Consider the following 21,884-nt stretch of genomic DNA (forward strand, 5'->3'; position numbering starts at 1 on the left):
AAAGAACTATTCCTAGATTCTTTATAGTAGTAGAATATTACCTGCTGAATTCTGGCTACTGCAGACTCATTCAGCACAATTGCATTGGATCAGATTACTTTGATAGCTGTGCCTTTTTAAGGTCTTTGTTCTATCTAGCCCATTGGATTTTTCTCTCTCATTTTCAAGGGTGTTACATCTGTTTTCCCTCCTTCAAAGTCTTGTTCTGTGGTTGTTTATTACAATGAGGTCTGCAAGCACATGTGAGCTAGCTGTGAATCTGTAACTTCTCTTATCCCATGACTTAGCAGGGTATTTCTGTTGTTTTGTTTGTTTGTTTGTTTTGATTTGATCATATCATATCTTAACACCCAGATAGGAATAAGTTATTGATTAAAGTCTTTAAAATGTTTAAGATATATTCTAATATCTGTCCATTTTTAGAACTTAGGTGTAAATTAAAAGTACATAAAAATGTACTAGTATTTTATTTAAACTGAATTCAGAATGAAAGGTACAAAATTGAAAGCACATTAGACTGAAGTCTTCTGTGTCAGTGACAGTCCAACCTTCCCTATGCTTCCTCTTAAATGTGCTTAACTGTGACTACAGAAGCAGTGTTTCCAAGGATGAGAGGATAAATTCAGTTTCTACATCCATTTGGCCCTTGTTCTCTCTGCTGAGATTGCAGACAAGATAGCCAATCCATGGTTTGAGATGTGGACACTTGTCCATAGGAATGTGAATGAGAATCAATACATTTCACAAAGTGATTTTCAAACATCTAGATGGATACAATTTACTATCAAAGAAATTTGAGCCACATACAAACCAGTTCCCAACAGCTAAAAGCTGTTACATTCTCTATCAATGTCTTCACATGTATTTTTACTATAATGGGAGAAAAATGATATTTGTTCATCTGACTTACTATACAATATTATGGGGAAAAAACATAACTTGGTGGCCTCTTCTTATCAATGCGTTTGCAAAAACACATCTTAGGTTTATGTTCCACACAGTGGTCATCAAAGAAACAGGAACACTTGTTCTAGCTAGCATTGAAGAACTGCCAATTAGTCCAAATCCAAGTTCTTAGGAGTCAAAGCCAAGACATTAAAAACAATTAATTGTAATATTTTTGAACAAAAAAAGCCACCTAATGGCTCAGAAAGGAATTTTTTTTTTTATTAAACCTTCCAAAAATATCTTTGCTGGAGAGGATAAGCTTTTCTTGTGCTTTTACACTGCCATTATTGAAATACATGTGATGTGAACACTGATTTTTTAATGCCCCAAAGATCTTAGTGCAAGATATACCTCCACTGACTAGTCACAAACTCTCAGCATTAAGACTACTGCTAGTAGTAACCAGCAGCATATCTGTAGAACTGGAAACAGGGTGCATGCTAAAAAGGTTAAACTCAACACAAAATGTATAGGTGTCACATTTCTTATAAGTTAGTAGGCAGTGGCTCCCATCCTGTTTACTCTCAGGGCCTGTCTACATTACCCGCTGGATCAACAGGCAGCAGGTAATGCTGTAAATCGATACATCGATCGCTGAGCGCTCTCCCATCAACTCCGGTACTCCACCAGGGCAAAAGGGGCAGGCAGAGTCAACGGGAGGGCGTCAGCCATCAACTTACAGCAATGAAGACACCACGGTAAGTAGATCTAAGTACGTCAACTTCAGCTACGTTAGTCACATAGCTGAAGTTGCGTAACTTAGATCGATCTGTCCCCCACCCTCAGTGTAGACCAGACCTCAGTTTCATTCATGTACAGACAAGGGCCAATTGCAGAGACTGAGAATTAAAACCAACCACACTAGATTGCAGTAATTAATACTGTTTACACTTTATTAAGTTACTTCTTGTTAGCTAAACAAATAAATTCTCCTGGATCATGCCATAGAAAATCAGTGTTGGAAGGGCTCTCAGGAGGTCATCTAGTCCAACCCCCTGCTCAGATTTTTGATCCAGATCCCTAAATGGCTCCTTTGAGAATTGAACTCAGAACTTGGGGTTTAGGAGGCCAATGCTCAAACCACTGAGCTATCCCTCTGTCCCCGAACATCACTGAAATTGCACAAGATTTTTTTTTCCCACTGAAATGCATGTGACTCTGGAATTACTTAGTGGAACCCAAGTACGTCTATCTTCAGGGCAAGCTGCAAGTCCTATCTGCCTGTCTCCAGCTTTTTTAAGGGAGAGAAAGAGCACTTGAGATAAGGAAGTATTACATTGTTTGCATTTATTAATAAGCAAAATTGTATTTTCATTGTGAATTTGCCTAGATACTGAGAAAAGCAAATTAAAATAATATGATGAAAATGTAAAGAGCAGATTTAAGTGGCTAAGGCCAAATATGGAATAACTGGAAAACAGATGATGACTCAGTCCCGGGAAAATTTGCAATTAAAGCTGAAATTATGCCTTTCATATACCCTATGATGGTTCTATTTTACAGGGCAACATAGGTTACCTTAGATTGCAGATGTCATACAAAACTGTTATGTCTATGAACAACAGAGCACAGCATGAAAGAAGTTTTAGGCCTTAAAAATGTATGCATATCCTTAACTATAAGCACATGAGTAATCCCACTGGTTAATTATTTGCAGGATCAGGGCCAAAGTTTCTAAATTCTAATTAAAGACGAACAAAAGAGCATTTCAGGAAGATCTTGGTGCAGCAGGAAGAACAAAGTGATTGTATTAGGATATGGAGATTTTTGAGATTTAAGATTGGCATAAAAATGACATTAACTACTGGAATTGAAGCACCTGGTGATAACCATAGGTGCACACTTTCCCTCTGCAAGAAGGATTGACTTCCCAATGGCAGGACTGACAAATACATGAAATTATTATTTTTACTGTTAGTGGCAGGTTTTTTATTAATAGGATCTGATGCAGCAGACATTACCTGCAGTTTTCTAGGTTATGTAACCATTACAAGATTAATAATTTTGTGTTGATTTACAGTTAGCATAAATCCTCAGGAACTGAAACCACGTCCCCGTTCTTGAATTGACATGCCACCTCTTCTCATTATATTTCCAGGTCTTCTGAAATCAGGGAGCAGTAGAAACTGATAAAAGTCTGATCTCCTGTGGATTACACACTGAGGGCCAGTTTATGCTCCCATTGAAATAAAACAAAACTCCCTTTGATTTCAATGAGTACAGGAGCTAGACCCAGGAAGTTGATAGGACACATGTCTGAATCTTTTGAAGTTCATAAGTAATAAAGCGGTTATTAACAGCAGTCATGTCATTTTATCAGGACTAACAAATATTGTTATATATTATTATTTTTGTTAAAGACTCAGACCCTGGAGCTCTGTGATTATATGAGCATCTCAGCTTTCACAATAAGTTTCTAGGCCTCACTGTTGCATAAAAATTGAAAATGTGAACTTTATAGGCTCAAACACCTGGTAGGGGAAGAGGGCAAGAGAAGAGACACAGAATTTATTAATTGTTAAAATATCACAATTTTTAAGCTAATTTCATTATTTGGGGGAAGGGAGGGCTCCCCCATGATATCTGAACACTTGGGTGGGCAATACGATGATTAAAAACAAAAAAATCACAATGGAATTTGAGTGAGCCTGACACTACATCTTTGAGAACTCTGATGTACACCGACATAGCAGCATTTTGATTACATCTGAGGAAACCATTAATAAAAATTTGAGGAATTTTGCCTCTGTTCAAAAATAGCAAAATTCTCAAATTTAATCACTACTAAAAGCTATATGTAGGATCTTTTGCTTGCCTCATCATCCAAAACAGTTCATTATGAACATTTAAAAATTGTGCATTACTAGTTAGTTACATGTCACATGATATTGTCTTTGTTTGGATGATGTTTGCAAAATCACCTAATCAGCAGACAGTAAGAGTAACACAACATATATAAAACTAGCAACAGCTCAAATCACAAATATCAGATTCAATTATAAAATTTACAATTTATACTATGGGCTAGTTCTGCAATTCAGAGTTTGCTGTCACAGAATATTCAGGCTTAAAATTCACCTTTCCCAAGAGTATGCATGTACAGAGTTTATTCATTGGGATACCGAGGGGAAAAATTAAATACAAGAGGGATGCAAAAACAGTTAAAGTAAATTTGTGCAAAATTTTGAATGAATATTCATAATGAAGTTTGGTTTTGTTAGTACTACCATAGTTATTAATTATGATGCCCTATATGGCCATGGCCTGTTTTAGGATCTCTGTATTTATTAACAAGTTGAATACATTTTAAGCTCTTTAGGGCAGAGCCTGTCTTTGTTATATATCTGTGCGGTGCTCACCACAACAGAGTTCAGGACTCTAGGCACCAACATAAATACAAATAATATATACTAATAATTTTGAAATAGATCAAGTAGTTTTTGTGCTCTTGGCAATTTCTGCCAGGCAATGTTATTTCTACTTATTTTTTTAAATTGAATATAGAATACGGATGAGTGGGTGGAAATGGAGAAGTGCAATTAACTGAATCAGTTAGACTGTTTATATCTTTATATGCACATGCCTTCAGCACTTCTCAGTGTGAGATGCATTAACCTACACAAGATGATAAATACAGTATAGCAAATGTAATTTACGAGGAAAGTTTTTTTCCAATTTAATGAGAAAAAAAACTAATCCACATCACTTCTTTGTTCATTAAAACTAAAATTATATTTAAAAATATCATCAGAAGAAAATCATATATTTTCTTAGCCTGAATTTAGTTCAGCTAAAAATCTGGTGCTCATTTAGGCCAGAGTAAGGAAAGCACTTAAAAAACTTAGTCCCTATTGGCAGCATGTGCTTAAAGTTAAGCATATTTTAAGTGCCCTTCCAAAATACAGATGTTTTCCTGAAGTAAGGTCTGACTTATTGGTGGTTCTTTTCTTACGGGGATTTTCAAAGTCAATAGGGTCCCTATTTGACTGAATTGTTTTTTGTTTTTTAAATAGTTGTTTGCAAATTCTTCCTAGTCCTATATTTATAAACTTATCCTTTTTAGCAAACTTCTCTGCTCTTTAAAAGAAAACAAAAATAATCACACCAGCTGCCTAGGTTTCCTGAGCAATTCAACAACAAAATAACGTATGGAGAAAAAAAAAAAAGAAAGGAATCTTTTTCACTTCAAACACAGAACAGGTTATGAAATAACAAAAGAAAATATGAACATCCTTTTGCTTTATGCCCTTTACATGTTTACTCAGGTAGGAAATGATTTGTTGAAAATATATGCTTGTCATTTATTACATCTTTGGCCCTAGCACAATATATTGCCACCTTTGCAGTATAGATGAGTGGCATACAATGTCTATAGCAATCAGTTAGCCAGTAACTCTCACATTTAGGATTAAAATCATACCACCTCATCCCCATAAATCCTTGCTGAAAGAGATGGTCAAGTGGAGTATAATGTGGTGCCCAATTTCAGGCTGCTTAAAAGTCTATGTATTTCATACTGCAGCTAACACTCTGAAAGGTGTAAAGGGTCTGGTGAGATCTGGTGTAAAAGGTACATTTTAGCATATATGCTTATGGACCTTGAGCCAGCAAGCACCTATCTCACATGGATTGTGACTGTTTTGGGATCTGGTTGCAGGGTCACAGTAGCAAGGACATGAGTCCATAAAAATAATGCTTTTGTGGTGTTAGTATATTCCATGTAGGCCACAAAACAAAGAATTCCTGAATTTGGCTCATGAATACCTTTTGCTACAAAAACCTATACTAGGTTTACAAAAATTCTATATTAAGATTACTCTCTCCTTACTAGACAATCTCTACCAACAAAAGGGTACTTCTCCACTGGCCCTCAGCAGGTAGCGTAAACTGTGGCACAATGGTCTATCAATACATCACATTAGGAAATTTCCCTACTGGGATTAGGATTACAATACTGTTTAAACGACAAAACAACAACATAAACAGTAAAATGCATGAGTGATGTTGTGTAGGTGTGGCTTTGCTTTTGCACTGTAGAAATCCATAGTTATACATATTTTTGGCTGCTATTGTGAAATACACAAAATCTCTAAGAAGAGCATGATTTTTTTACTTTCACTTTTTTCTTACAAACAGATACATTAATATGTATGTTAATGTAGCACTATGGTTGCAGTTTTAAACATTCCATTTGACTTACCAAAGGTGTGTAACCTATGCTCACATTGTATCATATATGTGGTCTTTTAAATGACTAGTTATACTGTTATACTGCTTTAAGTCCCATTCTGCCTTCAGATATACTTGCATAGCAGCTGTAGCAGGAATTAACAGGTGAGTCTAAAGGCGAAACTGAGTCCTATATGTAAAACAAGTTACAGGCCATATGAGCACCGTAACTTGATATACAGATATAAAATTAAATCTAGAAAACAAGAATGGAATATTTATGAGAAAACATTATGATAGATTTCTCACAATCAGCGTAACTATTAGCAAGGATTGCAACCAGACTCAGCTGTTCTGAAGTGCATAGAAAACCACAGCTTAAGCCTACGTAGTGGAATATAGGAAAGATATTTCATTTACATACCAAAGGATCCAACAAAGGCATAGATTCATTGTGCCTTTGACAATTTGACTCCAGGCAAAGGTATGGGGATACTTTTGATGTTGAGAGAACACACGCATGTACAGGGAGTAGCCAGTCTTCATTCATTACACATATGCAAAGGATTTCTTTAAACTATCTTTGAAGATAGAAAGCAGAGGCTTCTCCAGATAGAGGGTTTGTCTACATTTCCATTACTTTATATTCTCTCTCTCTTTTTTTTTTTTTTTAAATGGGTTCGAGTAGCACTAAATGGAACTTTAAATCTTTTAAAACTTTAAAACCACAGGACTGAACTAGGGCTAATTCTTTCATTGCCTGGCCCAGTTGGGGGTTTAAACCAAGAGTACAAGAGACTTCCTGTAACCTAGTTTCTAAGGACCAAATCCAGCACTAGTTGTAAACCCAAGCAACTCCACTTGAATGGAGCTGTGCCGGGGCTGAATTTTGCCCTAAATGGGTTTTACCAGATTAGATAGTTTGATGTAGACAAAGGCTATGTAATTGCCAGTGTGGGTAGACATACATGTGCCAGCTCCGCTTAAGCCAGCATGCTAAAAATAGCCCTCCCAACTGCTGTGTAGATATACCCAATGAATGAGTATATCAGCCGTCCCTCGCCCCACAGAGAAGGGTCTCACTCCTTGTGTTAGCTCACCTCTATTCCTCAGAATTTTTAATGAGTTTGAAGAATTATTCAATTGACTAGCACTTGCCCAACCATATTTCCCTGATAATCCCTGTACTTACACATGCAGCTGTGGTCTTTCCTCTGTTTAGGGAGTTGCGCTTCTCCCTGTCAAATCCTGGTTGGTGGCTCTAGATTACAGAGCAAAAAATGGGAGAATCTTCTATAAAAGAAATCAGAGGAAAAGCAAAAATATAGGGCCAGACCCTCCACTGGTGTAAATCTTTCTACCTCCACCAACTACCATGAAGCTATGCTGATTGGCTAAGGATTTGTCTCAGTGTCCAGAAGAAATTTAGGACATATTCGGACATTATGTTCTAGTTCTGCTGATGCTTGCATGTAACTTCTGTTACGTCCTTAGATCAAATTCCACTCTTAGAAGCACATGTGCATAAAAGGGGGGTGTTAAACCCACACAAATGTGAATGAATGCACTGAGGCAAGTTACTGGGTGCAAACATTTACTGATTCATCCTCTTGCCTAATGTGTGAATACATAATCTTGAAATAATCATGATCCCTAATACAAATATTTAGAGCAGATCAAGGACCAGGAATATGGGATAAAACAAAGGAAGAATATAACTGACTGATGATAGTTTCCAGCTAAATCTTTAGATGCACATGACTCCACAGTTCATATCTGCTTACTCACTTCATGTTCTCTGCTACCAGTTTGACGCGTCAATGTAAAGCTAACAACAACAACTAAAAAAGGATAAAGAACATTAGGCTTGTTCTCCTCTGTTAGATTTCGTTGACCAGACTTTTTAATTTATTTCAAATTAGTAAAACACCAAAGAGCTCATCATTCTAAAGTCTTTAGGGCATGGAACCACTGATGCTGTTGCTCATCCATCTCTGCATCCTCCTCAGTTTTAAAAGACTGCTGGAGACACCTCTGAATCACAGATCTGGCCCACCTTCATACACTTCTCTAATGATGCTACTTTTTGGATTTACCATTTGATCATGTATTTTATGCTATTTGAACTTATCAAACCACGAAATCCTCAGAACAACTCAACCGGGATGTTGGCAGGGTGAAGGGTTTCTAAATAAAAGTTATCACTATGACTATTTCCTAGCAATTAACTTTCTGTATTTAGACCATGAGTTTTAATCATAGAACAACAATGAATAAACAACAAAATAAAAAGTAGGAGTGAAATTCTGGTCCTACTGAGGTCCATGGAAGCTTACCTTTACTTTCATTGGGGCCAGGACTTAACCTGGAGTGCTTAAAAAGCATTTAGCTGATAAAGTGAACATTGTCCACTTGTTCAATCTGCTTAAATAGAGCAGAAACTAGGCAACATTAGCCTCAAAAAGAAAGAGACAGCTTCTTTCCCACTGTAAGCAGCTGACCTGCCTCAGCTAGAGCAACTCTGGTTTCTCTGACTTTGATGCAACCTGGACTGAAGCCAGCCCTGTGTTATGAAACCGGCTTTAAAACAGAACTGATTTTTTTACTTTCCCAGAGTGAAGTTCAGGTTTTAGCTCTCAACGTTGTCACTAAAGCAGCTTCAATCCATCATTTTCAAAAAATTCCTAATGGACAAATGCTTAAAGGTATTTAAGCACCAAGAGATTCCGGTAGGCACCTAGTGGGGTTTTCAAAAGAGCCCATGCACTATGTTCCACTGACTTTCAGTTAGTCTCCTCAGCTCCTAAGGTAAAATGTTCAAAATCACTTAAGTTACTTATCGGGGGTAACCGTGTTAGTCTGTATTCACAAAAACAGCCAGGAGTCCAGTGGCACCTTAAAGACTAACAGATTTATTTGGGCATAAGATTTCATGGGTAAAAAACCCACTTCTTCAGATGCAAATAAAAAGTGTGATCCCTAACTGATATAGCCATGCCAGCAGGCGGCCCCACTTTTACCAGTATTATTTCACTAAGGGAGACGGGAGGAGTTTTACTACACCAGTACAAAATACAACTTTGCTGGTAAAGCTGCATCCACAGTAGAAGCATTTTGTAGCAGGGCTTTGGAGCGGAGCCTGGAGCTGGAGCACGGAGCAGCTCCGGAGCAGTAGAGCTGCAGGTTTTTGCCTGGAGCTGCAGCGGTGCCAGAGCACAGCTCCAAAGCCCTGTTTTGTAGGGACAGTATATCGGTATTTCTGTACCAGTAAAGTGCTCCTAGTGTAGATGGGTTTCAGGTTCTGGAGTCACTTAGGTGCTTTTGAACATATTCACCCACTGTGTTTAAAGTAATCCTGGCACCTGGGAGTATTACAGCCAGTTGGTGGTGGAACTTTTTTTTAGTGTCCTTAGTGTAAGGCAATGCCTTAAAAAACAAGCTGGATACATCCTCAGTATGTTTCTACCCAGAAAGGGTAGATGTAGGGTTGGATAAAGTTTTTAGCTTTTAACGTTTGGGGAAAGGAATTTTTTTTTAAAGCTAGTTATTTTTTATTACAATACTACTCTGAATTTAACAGTAAGGACAATTTTACAGCGCATAAATGCATTGCTGGTATATAGACAGAACACGGAAAGCTTTAGGATCTAAAGAGCTCTAAGAACTCTAGGGATTTTCAATTAATTTTAAACTAAAATATAAAATTTGAAAACACTAGGCCAGATGTGGAAACATTGTCATATGTGTGTCTGTCTGTCCACAAAATGCAGATTCAAGTTCACAGCTACAATTAGTTTGTAAGCATTATTAGGTGCTTGGAAGGAAGTTAATTTTTCCTTCACAAAAAGGGAGCAGATTCAGGTGGGTATCAGAATCAGGCCCAATATATTATTCAGTAATATACATGTTACAATCTGATTAGTCAGACACAGGAATATCTGCTTCATCCCTTTGCAAGGGCAGGATATGCCATTTGCTTCCTGATCAAGGATATATCAAGTAAGTTGAAAATTTTATTAAAGCTAATGTTAAAAAAATTACATCATATATAGGTTGAGAAAAGAGTGTCTGTACATCTGGGTATAGTGCTTAGATTATCCACAGAAACAAAGTTTGTTTTTAAAGTCATAAGATACATATAGTGCATAATCAGCAATAACCCAAATTTAGGTGAATGAATTTAAGAATTCAGTTTAGATATTTAGCATCCATGCATTCGGGTACATTACTCATGAAAAAAGTTATACAGAGAGTTGGTGGCGGAAAGCAAAATATATCAATGAGTGAAGATTGTCCCTCAGTAATTGAGAATTTAGGATAATTTAGAGAAAAAACAGTCCTTCAGGAAAGTATCTGAGTTACTTTCCCAACTGCGCTTCTTGTGATCTTAGCCGAACGAATAAGGAAGCCATTCTTTCATGTTATAAAATATTGTTAAACTGGTTTGTTTGAACTGAGAACATTTAGAAATGTCTTATGCCTTTAACACTTCTGAGTGAGCAGTCATTTGATTATCCTGTATGTGAACTTCTGGGCTATTGAAGGTTACATGTAGCTTCTGGCGTAAGCACACCCAAAGCATGTGTTGCACATCTCTATGACTCTATACTCTGGCCCCTCGTGTTATTTCTCATGTCTCACTGTGATGACCTACATTATTTTTAAAGTGCGCAAACCTTGTTAAATGTGCCTTTTTAAATGCTTTATGACTATATAACTTTTCTTACTTGTCTACTGAACTAAGCACAGGACAAAAATCCAGGAACTAATCCTGATTTTGTCACTGATAAGCTGTGGAGCCTCTAGTAAATCACTTAAGGCTAAACTGGCTCGTTGCAATCTGTCCTGACTAATGGGCAATGTATAGATGCATAGCTACCAGGAGCAAACTAGAGACTGAACTATGACTGAGCATTTGTGCATCTAGACAGGTACATACCCGGGGCAGCTAGTGGCTCAGCCGCCACAGTTACACTCAATTTTTAGTGTGTTAGCTAGATCAGAGCTAGTGCATGTATGTCTCCTCCAGCTGGGAATTACACTTCCAACTCTAAGTGCAGACATACCCTCAGAGAGACAGTTCAGATCCGGTTTCTTCCTAACTCCGTGGCATGCCTACCCCTGGCATAGACTATTTCCCCTCTGTGTAGGATCAGCTGTGCTAGCCAGTGCATTGCAAGACCAGAACAAAGGACATCTCTTCATTCTTTAACCATCTGGGGAGGTAGGGAGCAAGCTGGTGGCAGCTTCTCTCCCTCCCATTTTATGACTTTTAATGCCACAGTAGCCAGCACACTGGAGTACGGTTCCCTTTATCCCTGAACATGCTGGCTCACAACTGTGCCCCAAACCTTTCAGTATATTTGCCCATTTGGAAATGTAAGGTTTACTGAGCGCACAGGTGTGTTGTGAGGATGAAATAGTTAATGTTGGTACTGAACTTTGAATCATACCTAGGAATGCTACTTATTGCTAAATAATAGATTTTATAAAGTGCATTTCTGTTTCTAATATTGTAGATAAATGTTATTAAGAATGTGAGAAGACCCAGTTTAATCCTTTGGATTCATTTCATAAGCATTCATTGGACTAGAGTACTAGATATTTGGCATATATATGCAAGTTTTCTAAGGGTTTATGTAGACATCCTGTGAAGACAGTAACTCATTTTGTCATTTTTTTATCCAATTATGTTTCATTGCTGTGATCTTGCCATGCAACTTTTAAATTGAGCTAAAATGTCATCCCAGGTAGGGATGTATGTAGGGCCTGGTGTTAGAAGTTATTATAGGGCTGGATCTTTACAGTGTTGTTCCATCTTTAATTCCAATTAATTTCAACAGCATTACATTTCTGGGGTAAAACTGAAGTTACGTAGTGATGAATCATGCCCTAAACATCCTTCATAATTAATGCTAAGAAGGGCATTATCTTGAAATGGAGTGTCACAAACAAGATGTCTAGATATTTGCATCAAGATGACATGACCCCAATCTACCAGATCTAGAGAACTTTTCCTTAGTTCAGCAGGCAAAATGGCAAAGGTAGCATTAAGGCCTCCTCATCAGTCAGAGAACATATGGTTCCACACTCTCTTGTTGCCATGCAATGCTGTCTAACATTTATGTATGATATTCCATGAGGCAAATTCTGACTGACAGCCTGGATGATGTGGGACTGTCAGTATAACAAAGATAAAAGGAACAGTAAGTTTATTAAGGGCAGGAAGTCACTAGCAGTTCATGCACTGGAAAGTTGTAAGATTTTGTTGCACTGTGGATTTGAACTTGCTAGCTCCCTCATTTGCAACAGTAACAACTTAGGAGAGATACTCCACCATGAAACTTAATTATCCCCTCAAATTCAAAATACAGTATGCTGCCATGGATTAAAACTTTATTCCACCTAATGAACCAGCTGTAAAAAATCAGATGATCAGTATAACCCTCCTCCACACACAAGGGAAAAGATGGCTTCCACAGCCCTATCAGCGACCTATCTACTGAAGATCAGTCTGCTGTGGAATTGACGTCCATTACCACCTGAAGCTGCCACTGTCTTACACAGGGCCAAAAGATACACATTATTACGGCTAAATAGAGCTTTTAAGTTTGACAGGGATGTTTAGAGTCTTCTTAACAGTACTAGGTATGATTTTTTTTTTTAAAACTTTTCATTTCAATTACCAGATGCCAGATTCAGCAACACAGAAACACTATATAGATGTGTAATACCACTAAATAACATACACTGTTGAAAAGCTTTGTGTATTTCATATTAATTTTAAGCCAGTCTTAAATTTAGAGATTGTCAGTTAGGAATATCTACCATAAGCAAGGAACTTTCCACGAGAACAAAAAACAAAGTAAAAGGACTCAACCAGACCTAAGCATATTCTGCCCTCAGATTCATGTATACAAGTCCCTTTAACACCTGTGGTACTACCCAGCACATATCTGAGGACAAATATAATTCTCCAGATAGCAAATACAAAATGAGCAGTGTTTTCACCAAATTTGGATAAGAATTTCTACATGAACTAATCCCAGCATTTGTGATAGAGCTTCCTGGCTGTGTCACCTGTTTTAGTACTGTTTGCTGCCAGGAGCAAATTATATACACTCATCCAACCACTGATGATGATACAACAACAACAAAAGGCCACAGGCACCTCACCTGCATCAGCCTTATGTTTGCTATTGCTAACATCAAGCAAGAACACTGCAAATTCTGACACTGCTTATTTTGCAACCTATGGGAAATAGATTCCTTCACCAATAGTGAATAATGCCAATCCTCTCAAACAGAATGGTTCAAATTGAAGGATGAAAAGTACAAGTTTAATATACTGGAACACTATCACAAGCAAAATAAAAATAAACTTTCAGCAAACTGTCAAAAAGCTCATTTTTAAAAAAAAGTCATTATTAAACTTAAAGATGATCAGTAGAGTGATCCACAATGGATGAAATTCCACTAAAAATATTCAATATTTGAGTAAAAAAGGTGGAATTTTAAACAGCTTCCTTCTTGCGCTGTTGTTGATAAAATATTGTTAGGCATCTAAAAGGTATTTAAATATGAATGGCCAGGAAATATTAAAGTACATGAAATATTCATGTGTTAGGATAAATGTTTTGTGGTTTATATGATTACTTCTCATTCTTTGGGCCTAGCCCTGGAGTAGTTATCCAAGCAATGCTCTCATGGGCTTCCATGGGAGCTTTACCTGGATAAGGCTTGCAGGATCAGTACTGTTTACTTCAATTAACATTAAAATATAGGTTACAAATTTAGACCCTGGTCCTGCAAGTATACCCCTGTGCCTCCACTGAGCCAGATGCAGGATCAGCACCACAGAGCTGATTTCTGATGTTCGGACATGGGTGAAACTCTGACAGAGTTCAATGCCAATTTTGCTGATGGGAGGTTTGTCTGTGTAAGGAGTTCAGGACTGGACCTATTGGTATTAAATCCAACAGCTCCAGTTCAGTATGCATTCCCTTCTTGTATCACTTTAGGGTCACTGTCTAAGCTACGGTTGCTCAGGTTACATGACCAATGCTATTTTTAGAGGTGTGTGGTGATCTAGCTTCACTAACTAGCAGTGGAGTCTCCAGCTGCCAGACAAACACTTCTCACACAAAAACCCACCCTTCAGGAAAACTGCTATTCCCAAAAAAGCAATAAATCACACTGACGTGCTGACTCAATCACACTGTCAAAGTACAAATTGTTTTCAATTAATTATATTTGAAAATAGTTACAGTACCTTCTGTTGTAATCTCAGCCATAGCAGCGATCGTAAGAGATATTCTAAACAGGTCAAGTTATACCGGCAGCTTAGATAATACTTCTGGGTCACTGACTCTATCAGGAAATGCAGAAATAAAAGGTGGGAGGTCCTCCTCTTTTCCTATTCTGTTTCTTCTTTTGGTACCTCTCTGAACTTGTCTTCTCTGTAGAGTCCTGGCCCCCCCAGCACAATCTAAGCCTTTCCCAAGGCAATGCCTGCAGCTCAGACTAAAGTATCAGCTTCTAACAAAAATAGCCATGCCTCACAGTGCATCTTCAGCACGAGAACCACACACCCTATAAATAAAAATAAAAATTCCCAGATCCAAAGGGGACAGCAGAGCAGGGAAAGGCAGCAAAAAGCAAAGGAACTGGCAAGAACTGTTTAAAGCCCCTGCAGCTTCTCTATATAATTACAGTTCTTTGGAGGAGGGGAGGGGGAGGTCAGAAAACATGAAATATAGAGTTCAAAAGTAACCTTATCCCCATCCTAGCTCAAATTTATTCTTAGCACACTTAATGCTTGGCACATTCTTACTGGCCTTATTAGGACTGGGGAGGGTCCTATGACATCTACCAGTCAACAGCAGAGTGGGTAAATGTATGTAATTTTCTCCACTTTGATTCCCAATCCCAGTTACTGAGACACAACCAGTAAAGTCATTTTAGATCACACCACCCATTAAAAACTTTACCTTCTCTTTTGTTCTATTACTTCACACACCTCCAAAGTTAGTTGAAGCTTTACAGAATGTTTGTAAATAAAATACTTGGATTAAAAGATACAGATTATATCCATTAACCTCCACAGTTATTAAGCAGATCAGATTTTCTTTCCCAGGCCTAATTCAAGGATCTCTAGCAAGTCAAATTTGGTGCAAAATGTGTTTAGAAACAAACAAACTTTTACAAAACTTAATATCAATAGATTTTTTTAAAAAATTCTAGTGGATTTATTAAAAAAACAAATACACTATCCACTGTAGTGCTTGAAATGCCAAAACTGGAGGGTTATACTAGTGGGCAATAACATGAAGTTGACAAAAAATTGTCCTTGAACCAGCATTCCTCAGCATGTAGAGACAGAGTCACATGAAATCAGAAACTGACTCTATTAGCCTTGTGACTGGTGAACCTACAGTCAGCTCATCTCTATTGCAAGGGCTGGCATTTGCTCTTCTCTTCTCCCCTGCACCTGAATTAAGCACCTAGTTATGTGGTAAGGTGCAAGGAAAGAAGTCTGGCATGGTGGGTGAGAAGCAGAAGGGAAGGCAAATGATTCAGAATGAGTAAGTGAGGACTCAAAAGAGGAGTCAAGCTGTCCCAGCCTCATACCAGCTTACTTCTCCTAGAACGGCACTGGCCAGCATGTGAGAGAGAGACAGGGTAACAAAGTCAGAGCTCTGCACACTGTCCACCCCTTGCATTGGAGGGGAAGTAGCAGTCCAACAGAAGCGAGTAAGGGATACATTTGCACAGGGGACAAAGGAGGCACTCTATGGCCCCAGGGGCCCCTGCATGACCACATACTGCAGATCACAATTTCGCTGGAAGCGAGATTCTGAGCAGCAAGTTGTAACAAACCTAGGTAGGTTCTTCATTTGCAAAATGAAGGGCTTTTAGTATTTGACAAGCTTTAGTATTAATTCCTATTTCAGATGACAAATTGTATTGCTCATATAGTCAAATTACTAGTAAACATCTTTCAGGAGCTGATTTCCAAGTTGTCATGACAATAATGCTGAGGGAGGAGGTGGAGGCAGAAAATAACTCAGATTATATTCATAGGAAGTCGGAGAAAGGAGAAGAGACTTTCATACTAATTAAAGGAAACATCTGAAGAGCCAATCAAGTCCATTTTTGTTAACAAGGAAATACAGAATAGGGTTTTAGATTGTCTGCTAACAAATTACACATTTGGAGATTTTCCTGAGTTTTTTCCCCCTTCATTCTCTTCCTCAAATTATAATCCCGTATTTATGATATCACAATTTCCACAGTATTTTATTGTGATGTCACACAGGATTAGGCCTTTCTGTAAACAAGCAACAGGAGCTGATGAATTCTTAAAACCCAATCCCACAAAATGAAGCAAAGGTCAAGCAAAGCATGTTGTGATGCAGTAAATGCACAGAAACACAGTAGGGTCAGAGACAAAAGCCTTTGCCCCAGCTCATGCTTCCCAACATTGCACTATGGGAGAACTTGCAGAACTGATGTAACTTGATGGACCCTGGGACTATATTATCAAAGTCTTACTGCACGCTTGGTCAAGGATATATACAAATCAGTATATGTTCACTCTGAACACAAAAAGGAAGTAAAACTAGGGCTAGGTGGGTGGTGCACATTGGGAGGGACACTAGTAAGTGGTAAATGCATATACAGCAGTAAGAAACTGATTAGATGCCTTAACTCCTCATTTCCTGACTTTCTAACATTTGGGTTTTCTAGAAGGTCTAGAAAAAAAATACTGATTTGAGGAATTAGCTGGATTTCAGTGATATAGGCTTTCAACCTTAAAAACCTAGTGTGTATGTGTGAGAGGTTTTGTTTTGTTTTTATTTGCTAGAAGCCTAGGGCCTGGTCCACACTAACCCCCCACTTCGAACTAAGGTACGCAAATTCAGCTACGTTAATAACACGGCAGGCGTACTCCTCTCGCCAGCTGGAGTACCGGCGTCGACGGTGAGCACTTCCGGGATTGATTTATCGCATCTAGACAAGGCGTGATAAATCGATCCCAGAAGATCGATTGCTTACCGCCGGACCCGGAGGTAAGTGTAGACCTACCCCCCAAATAGAGAAGATTTTCCTTTAGCTCCGGGTCCTGGGCTTTTCAGCTGTAGGATCAGAATTCTGTCCCTGCTTATACCCATGATTGGTCACAATTAGGTTTTTTTGTGATCCTTTTGTAGTCCGTGGTGTCACAGATCCTTTACATGCTACTCAAAAGTTTATCCTTCATTCTGGGCTGAAATATTGTGAATAAAGCTTCTGAGATTTTGGAATCTCATATCTAAACATTAACCCTGCTTTGGATGTGAACCCAAGTCTGAAACTAGATCCAAACACAGCGTCTGATCTAGATGGGCATCACTTAGGACTCCTAGAGACATTTTCATACACTTAGATTTGATGTTTCAATCTCAGTCTCTCTCATAAGCCCATTATTTGTTCTTTAAAGGAGAGAACCAGTCACACTGTATGAAAGATCAGCATTACTCTGTCAACAATTCTTATTGGATATAGAATCAAATTAAGAAAGAACTATATGAAAATATAAATCCCGTCTCTCTAGAGGTAGACTGAGCTGGATTCAGATCAACCCCTCCAGCCAAGGATAGCTGACATGGGTCCTGTCACCTTGACACTTTAAAATAATTAAGGGACATTTGATCTGCTAGGTTTGAAGACAGGAAATTACTCCACAGCTTGATGGTGGGATGTTAGTAGATATAGAGAAAAATATCTACTGTACAGACAGTACACTTCCCCCTAGATGGTACAGCTGATTAGACTGTACATTGCAGAACTGCTGATATAACCTAAACCGGCATGCCTAATATGACAAGGAATCCTGTTGTATTTTTTACATCAAAAAGGGTCACAGATTATCAAGGACTGGAATCCCAGGGAAAAGGAGGAAGGATGATGTTATGAGACATCTGAATCCATATACCTGATGGACTGACTGCATAAAACTAAATCTGTATTGAACACAATTCCTATCCTTTAATCTGGTGGTTCTAAACCTGGAGGTACGCAGAGGTCTTCCAGGGGGTAAATCAACTCATCTAGATATTTGCCTAGATAACAGGCTACATAAAAAGCACTAGCGAAGTCAGTACAAACTAAAATTTCATACAACTTGTTTAGACTGCTCTATATACTATACACTGAAATGTAAGTACAATATTTATATTCCAATTCATTTATTTTATAATTATGATAAAAATGAGAAAGTAAGCTAGTTTCAGTTATAGCGTGCTGTGACACTTGTGTATTTTATGTCTGATTTTGTAAGCAAGTAGTTTTTAAGTGAGATGAAACTTGGGGGTACGCAACACAAATCAGATCCTGAAAGGGGTACAATAGTCTGGAAAGATTGAGAGCCACTGCATTATTCTGATTTACTCTATTTAAAATAAATTGTTTACTACAGCTCCCGTGGTTTTAGACTATTTGACACAGACTGTCCTGAAGCTGTGAAACAACCTTCAGCTTCTAAAAGATAGAAGAGAGGTATCTGGAACCTACCTGTCTTGGGATTCTGAAACAAAGTCACTTGTCTGCAAGGCTGCAATCCTAATGATATACAGGAAATGCCAAATGACCAAGGAAGAGAATTGAGTTTAAAGGGTCTGAGGTGACATACTGGCCCCAAATTGTCTCTGCCAAAGATTAGAAATATATCAGTCAAGATTTGGTGATAATATTGGTATGCTAGCCAACATTTTCTCTCTCTCTCTCTAACAAGTTCTAATATCCAAGACTATGTAGATGTGTCAGGGAATCAGGTTGAGAGCAGTCTAGCCTCCTGGTCAGAGCAAGGGTCAGCACCCATAATCAGAGTCAGAACCAAGGCCAGTGGCCAGAACCTAGTATCAAGGAAGGCAGGAGCAAGGCTGAGACAGGACTGGAACAAGGCTTGGTTCAATGCAGGGTCTAGGCTGGAGCAAAAAGCAAGACCGAAGCAGGACCTGGAACAAGACAAACACAGGAAAGCAGAGAATCTGCAGGCACGTTCATCGAGAAGCCAGCAAGCTGTTGCTGCTGCTGGCTTTAAGAACAGGTCTGCTAGCTTCCTCAGATAGGCAGGTGGCTTTGCTGATGTGACCCAGCTGTGCTCATTAGGCTGTCAGGAGAATGAGCAGGTGCAGCTGCAGGGCCTCATTCCTGACAAGATGTTTTCCTGAACAGACCTTTTCTACTACATTTGCCTACATGGGAATAGCACTGTCAAAAAGCTCATTGCTTTTTGAAGTGCTTTGGGTGAGTTTGAGTAAAAAAAAATACTGTTTAAAACCAAATTCTATGCTCCAAGCACATGCTTCTGAAATATTTCACCTTAACATTCGGTAGCAAAATGATTAAGATACTGTGCTGCAAAGTTCAGATCTGGTTCCAACTTTCCCCAAATGGATTCAAAGTTCAACTTTGGGCTTATCTCTTTAAAAAAAATAGTAATAGAAAATCTCTGCCCATGTAAGATAGTAGGAGCATAGGGCCAGATTTTTAAAGTTATTTAGGTGCCTAAAGCTGCAGATAGGTGCCTGTGAAAATCCCTATCAGCCTAACTCCCACTGATTTCCTAAAAAATCTCATTAGGTACCTAAATACCTTTAAAACTCTGGCCCATAGTCCATAACAGAATATGCTCAAAAAACCCACCAAAAAGTAGTGTTTCAAAACCAACCTGATGTATTAAAAGAAATCTGTCTGTACCTGTCTTACCAAAGCTGAAAGTATCAAATAACACACAGAGAAATATATTCTCATGCCAAATGCTTTTGAAAAAAAATAGGTTCAAACCAATGCTCACAATGCCATCACTAATGAAAACCCTCTTTATGAGACCATGGAAACTATCTGATGAGTCTGACCTTCATAACCCAGGGCAGGCCTAGCCTTTTTCCACTCTCTGATTCATTCTCTTGACGAGATATTTTATATGTAATGTATAGTTTATCCTTCTTGGTTCAGACACTCTGCATATACAAACCCAGGGCCAGGTTGTGATTCCCACATTACATTTAGTGAATAACTGTGCACACTAATAGTCCCATTAACTAAGTGGAACTGCTCACTAATTTGAGAGGAAGTTACAATCAGGCCCATACAGTATATGTGATATTTCATATTTGCACATTTCTCATATGAGTAATAATTTTCCTATAATCATGCCATTTACACATCTCGAAGAAACATATGTATTGATAGAGATAAAATATACAGTATCTATCATTTTCTATAATAGCAGATGCTAACATTCTACCATTGCTTATGTACCTGTGCTACATGCATTCAATTCAATAAGGAAAGTTTTTGGCCTATGGTATTGAAGTAAATGAACCTTAGCTCGTCAAACTTCAATAACATGCACAGAGAAAAATTAAACAGAAAAGGAAAAAGAAATAAAGCGTGAAAATAATTTCAGTGGTTATTAATTACAGAAGAAAGTCACTTTTTCAACAGTTTTGTTAGCAACAGAATTTCTGAAAAGGTACATTTTAAAAACAAGACAATAGTATTTTTCCCCCATTATAATTATTATTTTTCCTGGTCTGAATGCAAGCAACACTCCTGAACCAATCAAGGTTAGAATTGTAGCTGTCAGAGCCAACAATACTTCTCCATTTTCAGTTTTCTTACTGAAAAATCTAAATGGATAGCTTTTTCATTAGACAATCTAGTTTCTTCATAGAGTATGAATGGAAGATATGAATTAGTAGATTGAGAGCCAGAGATGACAGCTGCAACTGCTCTGAAAAAGAAAGAATAAAAAATAAAGGATTTTTTTTAAAGAAAAAAGGTCGGAGCATTAATGGCTTTGCCACTCAGTACAGTTGATACATTAGTTTTCCCTGAATGGTATGTCACCACTTGTCTGTGTCAATCACATTAAATTCCTATCCATGTTCCAACATATGTCCAGACAAAGTCAACTTTCTAATGCAGACCAAAAAGGTATTTTGCTGTATATGCAGCAGTTACACAGACTCCCTGCCCTTTCCGTGCTCTCCTCCCCACCTCCCTAAAAATGGGTGACATGGAATGCAATGACCCTAAAGGGCAAATCTCAATATTTTCACTTTTTAATTAACAATTTAAATAAACCAACGAAATGAGCAGCCAGGAGAACACAGCCAAATCCTCAACTATGCTCGAGGATCACACAGCGTGCGAAGCAGGGAGATGGGGGAGAGTGCAAAAATGGTGCAAAGTTCCCAGGTTCTGAGAATACTCAGTGATTGGTACACTGGTACAAATGACAGCTGCAAAAAATGCTGACTACTTATGGCCCTAAGGCAGTGAGGTCTAGTGAACAGGTCACTGGACTGGTGATCAGAAGACCTGAGTTCTATTTTCGCCACTTCCACTGACCTCTGGGTCACCTTGGGCAAGTCTGTCTCTCTCCTTCCCCTCTCACCTTTTCTCTATTTAGATTTTAAACTCTGAAAGTGCAGGTAGTGTTTCTTGCTATGTGTTTGCAAACTACTTAGCACAATGGGGACCTGACCTTGGTTAGGACCTATAGGTGCTACTGCAATACAAATAATAGTGGGACAGAAATGGTAGAGGGATCAACACAATGTTATGGTGTCACAACCAGACCCACTACACCAGCAGTTGGAAAGATAGTGGTGCAGGCACCTCAACACCAGCCCCCTTGCCCTGGGGGGTGATCCTTCTGGGGCTAGATATGACAGACACACAGTCAGAACCAGCCAACTGTGTGGTGCAAGGCA

General features: G+C 38.4%; 1 protein-coding gene across 34 annotated transcripts in view; it reads right to left on the reverse strand.

Annotated features, from left to right (window-relative positions):
- The window catches only part of TRDN (triadin), a 293,769-nt gene extending 278,876 nt beyond the window's left edge, over nt 1-14,893 (reverse strand). For 17 of the 34 annotated variants that reach the window (XM_065588500.1, XM_065588496.1, XM_065588487.1 and 14 more), the window contains exon 1: nt 14,390-14,892. In XM_065588500.1, the coding sequence (XP_065444572.1) occupies nt 14,390-14,411 (22 nt within the window). In that variant the 5' untranslated portion in view covers nt 14,412-14,892. Of the gene's footprint in view, nt 1-7,309; nt 7,415-14,389 lie in introns of those variants that run through there. The other 17 variants (XM_065588488.1, XM_065588476.1, XM_065588499.1 and 14 more) reach the window with 2 other exon arrangements.
- Nucleotides 14,894-21,884: the final 6,991 nt, after the last annotated feature.

This window comes from Chrysemys picta, chromosome 3, assembly GCF_011386835.1.
Source record: "Chrysemys picta bellii isolate R12L10 chromosome 3, ASM1138683v2, whole genome shotgun sequence".
In the NCBI taxonomy this organism is placed as follows: domain Eukaryota; kingdom Metazoa; phylum Chordata; order Testudines; family Emydidae; genus Chrysemys; species Chrysemys picta.